Source organism: Vulpes lagopus, chromosome 5 (assembly GCF_018345385.1).
Source record: "Vulpes lagopus strain Blue_001 chromosome 5, ASM1834538v1, whole genome shotgun sequence".
Classification (NCBI taxonomy): Eukaryota; Metazoa; Chordata; class Mammalia; order Carnivora; family Canidae; genus Vulpes; species Vulpes lagopus.
This window is the reverse complement of record NC_054828.1, coordinates 4,824,368-4,839,114: the sequence shown is the minus strand read 5'-3', so window position 1 is coordinate 4,839,114 and position 14,747 is coordinate 4,824,368. Positions and strand designations below refer to the sequence as shown.

The 14,747-nt window shown below is 55.0% G+C and overlaps 1 protein-coding gene across 3 annotated transcripts in view; it reads right to left on the bottom strand.

Annotated features, from left to right (window-relative positions):
• The window catches only part of PHF21B (PHD finger protein 21B), an 83,153-nt gene that overhangs the window by 13,801 nt on the left and 54,605 nt on the right, over positions 1–14,747 (bottom strand). For all 3 annotated transcript variants that reach the window (XM_041755090.1, XM_041755093.1, XM_041755092.1), the window contains 3 exons: positions 11,220–11,312; positions 8,451–8,798; positions 6,267–6,407 (listed from right to left, as the gene is read on the bottom strand). In XM_041755090.1, coding sequence (XP_041611024.1) covers positions 6,267–6,407; positions 8,451–8,798; positions 11,220–11,312 — 582 coding nt within the window. The remainder of the gene's footprint in view (positions 1–6,266; positions 6,408–8,450; positions 8,799–11,219; positions 11,313–14,747) is intronic.

Below are 14,747 nucleotides of genomic sequence, written 5' to 3'. Positions count from 1 at the left end.
CCACCCAGGGATCACTATTCCTAGATTTTTTTTTAAGATTTTATTTATTTATTCATGATAGACATAGAGAGAGAAAGAGGGAGAGGGAGAGGGAGAGGCAGACATAGGAGGAGGGAGAAGCAGGCTCCATGCCAGGAGCCGGATGCGGGACTCAATCCCGGGACTCCAGGATTGCACCCTGGGCCTAAGGCAGGTGCCAAACCGCTGAGCCACCCAGGGATCCCCTATTCCTAGATTTTAAAAAAGATTTTTAACTTACTCATTGAGAGAGAGAAAGAGAAGCACACACTCAACAAACTGAGCCACCCAGGTGTCCCTAGATTTTTTTTTTTTTAAGAAAGGTTGAAGGGAGGCAGAGGGAGAGGGAGAGAATCTCAAGGAGGCTCCCTGCTGAGTGTGGTGCCCAACATGGAGCTTGATCTTAAGATCCTGAGATCACGATCTGAACCGAAATCAAGAGTCGCTCAACCAACTGAGCCACCTGGACACCCCTATTCCTAGATATTTAATCTTTCTGTTGCTACTGTAAATAGGATTATCTATAAGGCTTATAACAGGTTGCTGTGTTTCTGTGATGATCGACGTTTAACACTAACATTAACCCCCCACTGCTGTGCCAAAACCTGTCTGTAGTATTTTTTTTTATTGATTCTCTTGGGTTTTCGACATCTTTGTAAATAGCAACTACCCACTGTTCCTTTCTTTCTTTCTTTCTTTTTTTTTTTTACTTCTACACTGTTAAAAATAGCTCTCCTCCTCAATTTGTCAGCTTTCCATGATATTCTTTGACTTGCTGCAAAACAAACCTCAGCCACTATTGGCTGAGAGCTCACGTTGCCTCCCACCTCCCATGCTCTCCCCGTTGGGTTACAGGTGAAGTCTTCGGACATTATCAGAGAACGTAATAGCTACACTCTGACCTGACATCCTTATCCATTTCAGTTTCACTGAGCTGCCACCCCAGAGCTGCTCCCAGAGATCCCCAGCTGTCACTCAGCCAACTGAGGTTGAGCCAGGCCCACGGAGCAGCATTTCCCCAGCTCTTGGGCAGAACTGAAACCTCCTATGTGGAGCCTTTCAGTCCAAAGGCCAGCTTGGCTGGACATAAAAGCCTTGCCTCGGGATCCCTGGGTGGCGCAGCGGTTTGGCGCCTGCCTTTGGCCCAGGGCGCGATCCTGGAGACCCGGGATCGAATTCCACGTCGGGCTCCCGGTGCATGGAGCCTGCTTCTCCCTCTGCCTGTGTCTCTGCCTCTCTCTCTCTCTCTGTATGACTATCAAAAATAAATAATTAAAAAAAAAAAAAAAAAAAAAGCCTTGCCTCTTCCTTTGTTTTCTCAGGAGCTTGTAGATGTGGTTCTACTGTATTCTGGATTTAAATGCTGTGTGGAAAAGCCAGAAGCCAGGCTGTTTGCCCTCATGATGTGATTGCTTTTGCCTGGACGCCTTCCAGATCCTTCCATTTCTGTTGCAGGCCAGTGGTCGTGCTGGGTTGTGTGGCAGTGTTGACCGTTCTCCCCTGGCGCACATGTTCGTTTTCCCTGGTGCCTGGTACCAGGGACACAGTCCATGCAACATGCACATAAGTGGTCTTCAATTTTAGTAAACTTTCTTGAATTACTTAAAAAAAAAAATCGAGAAGCATGACCACACCATGGAATGTGTGGTCCACAAATTCTCTCCTGGAAGGTGTGTGCTCACATGAATGCAAGACTAACAATTAATGTGGCCATGGAGCTGCCATAAAGGGCATTCTGGGGTCCAGTAGATTCAGCCAATAGTGGTCCAGGCTGTGGTTTGGGGCCACCTGGCTTCAGCACTGCTTCTGGACCCTGGGGCTGAATGCACGGTGGCAGGGACTCTAGGGACCCCCCTGCCCCCCAGTACTGACACCTTCCCTTCCTTGCTGGCCCCACCTGGAAAAGACTGGGCTGAGCAAATAGCAGCATGGAGACCAAGCTCCCGCCTCCTGGCCCTCCGTCCAATCTCCCCCTTCCTCCACAGGAGGTAACGTGACCCCACATTCACTTGGGGACAGAAATGGGAGTCAACTGCCTACATGGTATAGCCAAACCCGTATCACCACAGGTCTTATGAGAAGTGTCACTTCCTCTACTCTGGGATCCCTCCTGGAAGCCTATACTTATACATCTGCTGTGTCCTCTTTGCTCGTCATTGTAGAGATCACTCTTCAATGTTTAAAAACTCATTCTTCCTTTTTAAATTTTTATTTTTAAAGATTTTACTTTACTTATTCATGAGAGAGAAACAGAGAGGCAGAGACACAGAGGGAGAAGCAGGCTCCCTGCAGGGAGCCCGATGTGGGACTTGATCCCCGGACCTTCGGAGGGCGACCTGAGCCGAAGGCAGATGCTCAACTGCTGAGCCACCCAGGGGCCCTTCATTCTTACTTTTTTACTTGTGTGCACTTAGCTCACTTTTGCGTCCTCTGCCCCTTACTGTGTCTTCTGCTGTGTCTAGGGTCCCCTGAGCTCATCCAATTCCATTAATTATTTTCACGATGGTTTTATTGCTTTTCCCTGAATAAATTCCAGCTCACACTTCATTCTCTCTGGTTTGGTGGCCACTTAGCCATCTCCTCCCTAAGCCTTAGGAGCTTCTTCTTTAGTGGTGGTGATTTTACTGTTCTCTTTCTTTGAATTTATAGTAACATGTTGATTTTTCTTTTTTAATCTAGTGAGTATTCTTTATCTTATGGTAAAAAAATGCAAAAACTTGCCTGAGTATCTTAAACATACAAGTCGTTGCTACAGTATGCCACAAGATTAACTTCATCTTGAATAAACGCAAGCTCCAGATGCTGACTCTGTCAGCCTTAGTGGGGGCTGCTTCATGGATTCCAGAATTATGTCCACAGGGTCTTTTTGGGTACGACTCCTTCTTCTTATTTTGCATTTTTGTTTTCTCTGCCTCCTGCTCACCTCTCCTTGGGCAGGACTGCCATCACCTCGGCCTTGGCCCCTTCTCTGGGGGCAGCTGTGGCCTCAGGCTCAACCTGGCTCCTTTCTGTCTTGGAGAACTCTGGGGACCTACTGCCATGTGTGAGCCGCCCCCTCTCCTGGTCACTCGTACCCGACTATGGCCCAGGGGCCCGGTGGCCTGGGCATCAGTTCTGCTCACTGCTGGTGTTTCTGGGACACAGCAATGCACAGCTGCATCTCTGTTGTCTCTTCTTGTCACCAGCTAGACCCCAAGACCTGACCTTGACTCCACTTACCTGTACTCATAACCTCTGTCTTACCTCTGTCCTACATTTTTCCTTAAGCATTCCTTTCTGACTTACCTCTTAACTCAGGCAAAGGAAACCCAAAACCAGCCCTCAGGGGATGGCCACTGCCCAGACTACCTGGACCATCTGACCTAAACCTGGCTCATGCTTGTGCAAATGGACCATGAGTGACTGTACTCCATTAAGGTACTAAAATTTTTGCAGTACTGAAATCTCTGCTCATGGAGGAGCAGCCCCATTTACATAACATGCAATGTATATATACAGATGTGTTTCCTTAACACACATGCAAGATCTTATGCCCTCCTCTATGTACATATGAAGACAAGGCTTCCCCATCTAAATATTCATCCTAACCCTAAACAAAAAGTACCCACTCACCCTCTCTTGGATCTCTTTATTTGCTGCAAATAAAGTTTACTTTTTGAGACCACGCCATCTGGTGTATCTGACTCGCCAAGAAGCAAACTCATTTTCCATTAGATTCCTACATTTTATTTGTTGCTGCTGTGGGTTTGCAGGAGAAGGCTGCCTCCGAGTCAGAACCCAGAGCTACCCATGATGGATTTGAGAAGTGGGGGGTGACTTGGTTATTTCTGAATTTTAGAAACATCCTTCTAGCTGCCGGGAGGATTCCATCTGGGCATGGGGAACCCCAGTCTGAGGAGGGATGGGGCAGGAACAGGGACATGGTAACAGGGATGGTGTGGAGGAAGGAGCATCTGTGTGCACAAGTCTTTTCCAGAGAGGTGACTGGGCCTGGGGCTGCCATCAGGGTTTTCATGGGGCCGGGATCCCTGCTCTGGCTGCCCGCCTGCAAGGCACATGCTGATCTGAGGGCCAATCCCAGTGAGATGCTGCCCGATGCCAGGACAACGGGTGGCACAGAAAAGGCCACAGTTCTGTCCTAAAGGCAGCCACAGGCCTCGAAACAGGGAAGAGTGGACAGAGCCTTGGAGTCATCCTGGGGTGCTGGTAAACTCGATGTTCCTTTCCACCACCAGGCTGGCCCATCAGGGGCTGCTCGAGCTCCTAGCTGTAGCGTGCAGGGCTTGCACACACTGCCCTGGGAGCCACCAACTGTCCCATCTGATGAAGTTTCTGGGGCAGCGGCTGCTCGGGCCTCAAGTGCTCCTAACTTGGGCTCTTCATGAACAGGTTCAAAGGCTGCCACAAAGCCCCGCGTCTGCACCACACAACTGCTCCCAGACCTCTTTAAAAAGAAAGTTTAATAAGGATTTTTACACCAGGACATGTTCTAATTACAAGTTCTATTTAAGTCATTACACGTATTTACACTAATTATGTAGTTAAATGTAATTATACTAATTGTATAAATGCACAATAACTGGCTTCGATGTACTTTGAGAGAACACAGAGAATTCACCCAGAAAACCTTGGAGATTGCAGTGGGTGCAACGTAACCCCACGGGAGGACAGAGGGATGTGCACGTGGGAGCCTTGGGCTGCGAGCCGGCCCAGGGCCCAGCATGCACACACCAGGGGCTCACACCGCCCCAAGGAATGGTGCCTGGGGCCACAGCCCAGACTTGGTTCCATTTCAGCCTCAGGGACTCAGAATCTCTACAGGCTTTTTGGACACGTCAAAGGACAATAGTCAAGTCACTCTCCTGCTCAAAGATATTCCATGGTTCTCCACTGCCCAAGGAATAAAGATTCCCCCCGCTCCCCCGGCAGGCAGCATGCAGGTCCTCCAGGGTCAGGTCCCGACGCCTCTCTGACCCTGTGTTCAGAATTTCTCATGCATACGAGCTACCCGTGCTCCAAGCAGACCAGCCGGCATCCATGCGACTGCCCAGGCGGTGCCCTCTGTGCCCACGCCATCCCTCCTGCCTCCGCCCCAGCCCCACCTTTCCCCTGACCCTGCTGACCCCCCGCCCCCCGTCCCTGTCCTTCCAGGTGCAAACACGCTCTCTCCTTCTCCCCGCACCTCCCAGAGCTCTGATTTTGTAGTTCTCTGAGGACGCTTGAGATTTTTTTTTTTGAGATTTTTTTTTCACCAAAGCTGAAGTCCTAGTGGTCATGCCAGGAGCAGTGAGTGTCCCCTCGGGCCAGGTCTCCACCCATCCCACCTCAGGGTCCCTACCCTCAGCACGGAGCCTGGCGCGGAGCAAACTCTATGACACGTCTGACGAATCAATGAAGGGATGAATGGATGAAAGACTGACTTCTTTCCATAAAGACAGCATGTTAATAAAAAGAATCATCAAGAGCCCCGGGAGCCCACAAAGGGGCCTCTTCTGCCCACCAAGGTGAGGTGGTCAGGGAAGGCTGCCTGGAGGAGAGGATGCCTGAAATGAATCTTACTGTGGGATGAATAAGAATTTGGTAGGGACAGAAAAGGGGGCCGGGTGACGGCAGCTGCAGGGAGAAAGGCCCAAAGGGTTGACTCTGGCGTAGGACGCAGAGGCTCCAAGCAGGAACACGAGAGCGGTCGCCCACTAGGATGGCGCCACGAGGACCTATCTGTCTCGCCACCATCATTGGAGATAGAGGAGGTGGTACTAATGTGCAATTTCTTGAAAGTTCTATAGGTACTTTCAGGAGTCAGCTGCATCTCCTGTGTCAGCCTTGACTGCCGCTGACTTCCAAGGCATTTGAGGTCCTGCTCTCCCCACCCTCAGCCGCTCATGAGTGGCCACGGGCAGGGAGAAGGGGCAGGGCCATGTGCTGCCAGGAGGAGCCCTGTCCCCTGACGGGGGAGACCCTGACCCATGGGATCCTCCCCACCACACCACGAGGAAGGAAGAATTACCACTCCTATTACAGACGTAGAAACTGCTAACATGGCCACACACGATGCAAAGCCAGGCTCCTGGTTCTAGAAGCTGGGCTAACCCCTGCATGTTGTGAGCAAATCTGTGAGGCACAGGGCCGGGGATCCGAGGCTCCCTGAGCAAGTCCCCCCCACCAGGAGCTCCCACTGAACAGGGCAGCTGTGCCCTGCACCGTTGTCCCCGCCTTCTACGGCGACCTCCAGGTCCCAGCCACCCTACCTCTGGGTTCTCCTGGCTCGGGGGTCGGTCCTCCTTCTTCTTTTTGGTCGCCTGAGCTCCCTGAGATGGCTCTTCCGTGGGCGGCCGCGACTCCCCCGCGCTCTCCGGCTGTGTCTGCACTTGAGGCTGGATGATGATGACCTGGAAGATGCGGCACTGAGGGTGAGGGTGAGGGTGAGGGGTGGCAGCTGGGGAGGGAGAGGGGAGCCAGGAGGGCCAGAGGGGTGGGGGCCTCGGAAGGTGGGATCGCAGAGGCGTGAGGAGGCTGGCACCAAGCTCTCCAGTCCTTGGGGCGCCTGCACCCTGGGCGTGTGCCTCCAGATAGCCCTTTACACGAGGGTCTGCGTGAGACTGAGCCCGGTTTAGGAACCAGAGGGGCCTGGGCTCAATCCTGTGCTACTGTCACAGCTCGGGGAGGTCACTTTGCCTCCCTGAGCCTCAGCTTCCTTGCAATCCTATCTCCAGGGAGGTCACGAAGATCCGGGAAGCGAAGACTCAAAAGAAGTTGGTTTCTTTATCTCTAGCTCAAGTGCAGGTAAACTGAGGCCAAGAGGGCTCAGATTTGCCACTTGGGGTCATGAGGGCTCTGTCTGAGTGCCTGCCCAGCCTGTCCCCTCCCCAGCCTGCCCCTCGGGCACCCAGGCCATCGTGTCTGAGACCCTCAAACCTGGCCTGGGGTGGGGAGGTGGGGGTGGTAGGGTCACCCGGTCAGAGTGGCCCCACTTCAGCCAGCTGTCATCGGGGTTCCCAGCTCTCATCTGGTTTGATCGAAGGGTCTGAGGCTGAGAGGTCCGAAAGCAATGCATGCAGCCCAGCCCCTCCCTGGGCCGGACTTCCCTCCATCGGTGGCTCAACTACTTTATTAATTTTGGGGGCGAGGGATTGGGAAGGAATCATCATCTTTCATGAATCCAGGGGAAGGAATTCACCAGGAGCAGTCAGCCAGGGTCTCGCCCAAGCCAGGAATAATTGGAACTTGTATTTTCTTTCCCCCCTAAGAACGTGACTGTCTTGTGAATTTGAAGCTCCTAAACAGGAAGAAAAAATGCATCTGTTTTGCTGCCGGCTTAAGGGAGGGCTCTTTGTTCGCCTTTGTATCACAATTTTAAAACCCCAGAATTCTCTGGATGGAAAAAAATGCCCCTCTTTATATTCATGGGAAGAAAAACATTAAGATCCCCAGTAGAAAACAGGGCAAAAAATATCCTCAAACGAGTCACACAGAAGGAGACAGAATTCTTGAAAAGTATGGGGGAAAAACATTCAAGCTTCATAATAACCAGAGGAATTCAACTTTGAACAGCAAGCATCTGTTTCAACCGATTAAATGAGCAAAAAGTGTTGAAAGTGACAGCACTGAATGCTGGCGAGCTTGCAGGGAAAGGGGTACGTGCATTCCCCGAGCACCTGCTGAGGGCCCTCTGGGGACCGGGCATGCTCCTGAGGCACACGTCGCCCCCATCCGAGCACATCCTATGGTAACTGAGAATCCCTGGGGCTACTGAACATGGGTGGAAAGGCCCAGAAGCACAATACTCCCAGAAAAACACCGTGGGCAGTAACATCCAGGGGCTCGAAAGTGGAGCACCAGCTTGGAGGCTGGAAATCAGGAGGGACGCTGGCCACAAAGAGAGGGGCGGCTTGGCAGGCCCCGAAATGGAGACAGAGGAAAGGGGGCTACAGAGAAGAAGCCCCGAAAGCTCAGGCCTCACCGTCACCACTGAGCTCAGTTTCCATGTGAAATCTCAGTGGCAAGAAATCACAGATTTTCCATTCGGGCACCTGGCACCCACCAAAGGCCTCGACTACCCAACTACCCCAGCCAGAGACTGACCACCAGGCCTGGCCTCCTCCGGGCATTCACCTGGCCACCCATCTTCACTGGTTAATTATTCCAGAACAAGGTCATGCACTCACTGGCCACCCATTCTTTTTTCCACTGGTATGAACACAGCCACGTGTTCCCTCCGTCACACACCCGTTCACCTGCCGATTCACTCACCTCCCCGCTCAGCCCACCAGCCCTCCGACTGCGGGTCACCCCTGGGCAGCGACTGCTCAGTCGTTCCTGGGTCTCCGCCCCATTTGTTCCAGAGGCTCCTCGGTCCTCCTGCCATGCACTCATGCGCTCTGTTCGGGCCACCGCCCCCTACCCCCGCCCCGCGAGTGCAGTCACGCACCCACCTTCTTGTCGGCACTGATGAGGAGGGGCTGGACCTTGACGCTGTCGCTGACCACAGACACGGCGGTGCTGGGGGCGATGGCGGCATTGCTGGGGGCGGTGGAGATGATGGCATAAGCCACCCCGGCACTGCTCAGGGGAGAGGCGATGGCGGCGGGCTCAGCGAGGGCCTGGGGCTGGCTGCCGGGCGCTGGCACATGGCTCACGGTGTTGTTGGCGGTGGGGAGGGCTGGGCTGGGGTTCTTGATACTGACCACGGTGGCCTTCTGGAACGTTGGGGGCTGCTTGGGTGGCCGGTCTCGGCCCGGGGTGACGGGGAGGCTGTCTGGAATCAGAGTCTTTGGCCTAACCTGGGGAGGGAGGAAGAGGTGCACAGTCAGACAGACACACAACCAGGCGGTGGGGTGGGTGGTGGTGTGCCCAGCCTGGGCACCGATGCCTCACACGTTAGAGGTGAGGGGACAGCAGGGGAGAGGCCATGGGCTCAACTCTGGGTCAAGCCCCTTCCCGCTCAACTCAGATGAGATGGAAGAACAGGGAAGGAGGGCGATGGGAAAGCTGCACGTGGACCGGTCAGGTGTCCTCTGACTCCAGTCACAGAGCAGTGAGCTCCCTCTGATGTCACAAGTCCGCAGAGCGCTGTCATTGGGGAAGAACCAGGAGGGGTCCTGGGGGCTCCTCCATCTGGGTGGGGCTTCCGTGGAAGCCATCGTGCTGTGAGCCAGAGACGGCCTGTCACTCTGAGAGACCCACACACAACGAGTTACAGCAGGTGCAGGCAGCTATGATGGGGTTGTGGCCAGGGCTCGGACGGCTGGTGGATCCTGCCCTCGCCCCTGCCCCAGGACCTGTGCGGTCTCGGGTACACACCCCCTCTGTGCACTAGGGGTCGAGAGAACCCACAAACGGCTGCGTGCATCTCCACTGTCAGCTGTCACCAGCATCCCAGCATTCCTGCAGCCAGAAATGAGTCTCGCGCCAAGCCCGTGAGATCTGCGCTAGTGCCACCTTCTCAGGGACAAGGAGACGGAGCGGACTGGCCCAGGTCTTACTTTATTTGAGCCTCACGGTGACTGCACCATGAAGCGGGTATATTGGCCTATCCCACAGATGAGCAAATCGAGGCCTGGAGAGGAAGAGATGTACCCGAGGAGGAAAACAACGCCCTGGCTGTCGCTGGTGGGGAAGCGGGACTTGCACTCGGAGCTTCCACAGCCTGCCTAGAGTTAGTGCAAGCTGGTAGTGCGCTGTGGGCCCACCCATCAGCCCCATCCATCGCCAGTGACCCCGGTGGAGGGAGGGGTTCGGGGTGGCTCCCACAGGGCTCTGTGACCTGGAGCAGGACAGCTGGGTACAGCGTGCCCCTCAGTCAAGCTGGCGTCATGTCTGCCTGCTCCTCACCAGCGTCCGCCACGGAGCCGGCCTCAACTGTGTCCTCCCCTCCCCACGCCGAGTTGTATGATCCTGTCCTGCTCTGTGTACTTGGCTCGTGGGGTCAGGGTCAGAGCCTCCCACAAACACCAATTCTGAATGTGGGAGCCTGGGATGGCCACCAGCGTGGGGACAGCCGCGCTCTGCTGCTGCAGAGGCGGGGTGGGGGCAGGTGGGGCAAGCAGTGGTCAGTGTGCAGCCAAGCTGCAATGTCCGGTTCAGGTCAAGGGAGGCCACGCTGTGCTGTGGGCTCCTTCCGGGTCACTCTGGATCTGCCTACGTGCTCTGGTTCACACTGGCCAGGCAACACCACAGAATCCCAACTCTGGATGTGGGTGAGCCGTGCCCAGACTGCAGGGCCTGGGCTCTGAACAGGTGAGGTTCCAACCCAGAGAAAACCTACTCGGGAGGACCCCGAGCTCATGACTTTCAGCCGGTGCCACCTGGAGAGGAGATGAGTGCCGACCCAGGCCAGATGTCCTCCTCCCACAGGGACCTCGGGGGCCCTTTCCTGCCCTCCATGCTCTCTCCCTTCTGGGGCCCTGTTGGGAGTCAGCACAGGTGGGCGGCCGGAAAAGGCTGCACAGGACAGGAGCTGCCCTTCATCATCCTCCAGCACGGGGCATCGGTTAGGAGCTGCCTCTGCCTCTGAAGCCAGCAGAGCAGGGCGTACCCAACGCTCGCTCAACAAGGCTGAGTGCTGGTGAGCCACCAGTAGGCGTTTGCTTTGCACCAAGAGTGGCGGTAAAGGCTCTGTGCCATGTGATTCATCCTCACAGCCACCGAGGAGGCACCTGCGCCAGCCCCTCTGCAGGAGAGGAGCCTCGGCCCAGGAAGGTCAAGAGGCTGGGGACTTGTCCCAAGCGGAGCCCGGTCAAGGACGCCGGGGACTGCACCCAGGGCGCATGGCTTAGTATCTTGCTGCCTCCCCAAATGAATCATCTTGTGTAGAGGTTCTTGCGCTGTTTGGACTGTGACCCCTGGTTCAAAATCTTTACTACCTCATGACCCAGTCCAGACGAATTATTCAAGAAACAACGCTGACAGTGCATCTTGATTATTTTCTGTTCTATTCTAGTCCAGCTTTGTTTATTCCACTAAAAAAAAAAAAAAAAATCCTAGTCCTGACCCACTGAGATGATTTTCCAATTCCTCATTGTAAAAACTGCGTTTACTTGGAATGTCTGACTCTTCTTCTGACGGGCAAAGGAGGCAGGAGGGGGAAGGGACGCACCCAACGGGTTCTTGCCCACCATGGCTAGGGCCCACCTAAACCTGCAGCGCTTGAGGCGCTGGGGACAGACAGACAGATCCCCTGGGCCCACCCACGAGCTGCTTACCTGAGGTAGCACCGCCGCTCCTTGCCCGGCCAACCTCTGCAAGGAGCTGACCTGAGGACCCGTGACAGGCACTGCAGTGATGGCTCCCAAAGCCTGGAAGACAGGAGGGGACGCTGAGCCGGGACCGGGGACATTTGCACTGAGGCCACCAGGGCCGCCTGGCAGGTGCGCAGCTCTCACCCTAGACGCAGCAAACTTGGCTCTTCTCTTTCTCCATCAGGAGTTCACGACCACAAAAGCATGTTCCCGTCATGCAGGAAATTTTGGAAACCAGAGAAAGAAAGGATGGCACTGTTCAGAAGATACTTAGCCCCGTAGCAGCTTGGCTTCCTTTTTACAAGTAAGTTTGTTTTTTTTTAAAATATTGATACCCGTCTACTGAAAACCAACAAAAATGAACATTAATCCATACCTTGCACAGTTGTTTTTAAAAACAACAAACATAAAGCCAAAAACCAGCAAACTAGAGAAAAAAAACCCACAGGAGAAAAATCTCTGGGACCCTAGGTTAGGCAAAGAGCCTTAGATATAACACCAGCAAAACCCGATCCATATGAGGACAGATGAACACACGGGACTACAAAAGAATTTAAAAGCTCCTGAAGCTTAAGTGTGAACACAGTGAAAAGCCCCAGACTGGGAACACACACTTGCAAGTCACCCGTCTGATAAAAGACTGACATCCCGACTCTCTAGAGGACTCTCAAACCACAATCGTCGGAGAACCGCTCAGTTAACACAACTGAACACGAGATTTGAACAGAGACTTGACTAAAGACGATACACAAATGGCAAATAAGCCCCTGAAGAGATGCTACAGAGCGTTAGTTATTAGGGGAATGAGAATCAGCACCACACTCAGGTACTACCCCTGCCCCTGCCCACCTACTACTGAGCTGGCTCCACTTGAAATCCAGAGCTGGTGACCACGGAGAGCAGCTCACCCGCTGCTCCTAGGGACATAAAATGGTAAAACAACACGGACCAACAGCTTGGCCGTCTCTCAAAAAGTTGAAAATACCGGGACACCTAGGGGGCTCCGCAGCTGAGCATCTGTTTTTGGCCCAGGGTGTGATCCCAGGGTCCTGGGATCAAGTCCCACATGGGGCTCCCCATGGGGAGCCTGCTTCTCCCTCTGCCTGTGTCTCTGCCTCTCTCTGTGTCTCTCATGAATAAATAAAATCTTAAAAAAAAAAAAAAAAGCCTGAAGTCCCGGGCTGCCAGGCCCAGTCCCTCCAACTCCTGCTTCCAGGAATGGTGGGTTTGGTCCCGGAACGCCCAAGTCACCTGCCACCACCACCACCGTCTGTTTCCCCTCCTGCGCCAGGCAGGCTTCGGGCCCCTCCAAGCCCCATCTACCCGCTTCTCTCCAGGTCTGCTCCCAGACTGCGTTATTCCACGTCCTTATAAAGCTTTAATTAACAAGCTGAAAAGACGTTTTATCTGGCAGGGGCTGACCTTTCTGCTCCGCGTCAGAATTTATCGATAGCAGCAGAAACAATCATCTCAGTGGCTCTTTCACGAGCACCACATAGTTTATAGCCACGCTTCCGTCAAGATAAATGATCATGCTCCTTATGACGACACTTACGGCTCTAAGCATCTTAATAGGAAAAAAAAAGGGACCATAAAAGTCAAAGATAACTTCAAATATTTTCCTGCATCGGTGGAGTCCCCGGGGCAGCCTCGGAGAAGCTCCCACGCGGTGAGACAGGTGTCAGGTGTCGTGGCTGCTCCTACACATGCTGGGGACCAACCGGCTCTGACACCAGCGGCGTGCGGCCCCCTGGCTCTCTAGGCCCACTCCCGTACCTGCAACAGGAAGGGGTCCTGCTGCTCGGGGCTCGTGAGGGGCAGAGGGAGTGGTGCTGTGGGGTCCACATGGTGAGCGTTAGGAGGGGTGAGGGGGTCCAACCCGCCAGACTGCCCGGAATCGGGGAGGGACAGGACTCACGGCACCAGCCCATCCAGGTACCAATCCTGGAGCGGTCCTGTTTCTTCCTTCACCCTCAATCAGAGTAAAAGACCCCGGGGCCCGGCGGCGTGAGACAGTAGAGAAGGAAACCAGCGCCATGGGTCTCGGGCTTCCTGCCTCTGTCCCCATCAACGGGTTTCCTTCTGTGTCAGAGGATAGACAGTGGGGCCAGTCTGCCTGCTGGGCTTCCCCTAAATCCCAAGCCTGGGGGAGCCTTCAGGCCATGCCCCTGCTGGGCGACCGTGCTTTCATCCCTGGCTTGTGGCTGGTCCTGCTCTGGTGGCCAAGACCCTCCCTGCCATGGCCTCCCAGGACCTCTGGGCAGCAGCAGGTGCCCCCTACCCCCCACAGGGAACCCCCTTCATTCTCTTGTCCGTTCAGCAGACCTCCCAGAGCCCCCACTGCGTGGCCCTGGGAACCGGGTATCTTAGTATCTTGCTGCCTCCCCAAATGAATCATTTGGCCTCACATCAGCTGCTCCCATCCCAGCCTCTGACCTGGTGGATCAGAACCCACTTGTGCATCTCTCCTCCCCTGCGGGATGGCAGCTTCTGGAGTCCAGCCCAGGTCGCGGTGGAGCAGGAGCTTAGGGAGAGCATGGGACGGAGGCCCTCAGACAAGCAGGGCATCAGGCCTCCAGGGTCCAACCAGGGACCCTGCCAGTGCCGCTCGGGGAGCTGCCGAGGGACGGGGGCTCTTCCCTCACACCTGCAAACACGGCCACCCAGAGTCCCACTGTCACTCTCCCCACACGTGCAAACCTGCTCCCCAACCTCGGGGCCTTGGTTCTAGTTCCCACACCCAGAGCGACTTGAGACCTCACAGAGCTGCCCTCTCCGTGGCACCAAGGAGGTTTTTGAGGTGGCCCGTCCAGGCCATGTAAATGTGTTCCAGAAGCAGACAGAAGCCCAGTCGTGGGAGCTGGCCCCCCTCCAGGCCTGGAGAGGGGCAGGTGTCCACGGGCAGGTGTCTGCTGGTGCCTTCCACCTGGCCCACGGGCAGCAGGGCAGGAGACGGGCAGCCACAGCCAGCAGCACAAAAAGCACCAGAATCGATGGAGAATCCAGTGCCACCAGCACGCAGGGCCTCAGTGGCCGGCTGCCTCTCCTGCGTGTGCCATGGCCCCCAGGACGGTGGTGGGCATGGGGTCACAGTGAGCTCCTCCCCAGGCCACTTCAGGGACAGGGCGGATGGGGAGGAGGAGAGACAGCCGGCGGGCGGGAGTGCTGGCCGGGGCGCGGGGCTGTGTGTCCATGGCATGGTCAGCGGCCAGAGCCAAAGGTGACCCTGTGAAGGGGACCGAGACGAGGCCGGGTCATAGGTGGACCCCTAAGGACCTCGAAATTCATCCCAGACGCAGTGGCCTCGTGGAAGGAGGTCACATCACAGAGGGACAAGTGTTTCAGAAATGCATAACTGTCCTCTCCTTATTTCAACCTATGTGCTCCAAAGGGCGTCACCCAGTGGGGCTGCGGTTCTCTGGGCACCCGAGCGCCAGGGCCAAGGCCCCTATGGGGCCCCCCACAGCTTCTGCCCAGTGGATCCAGAAGCAG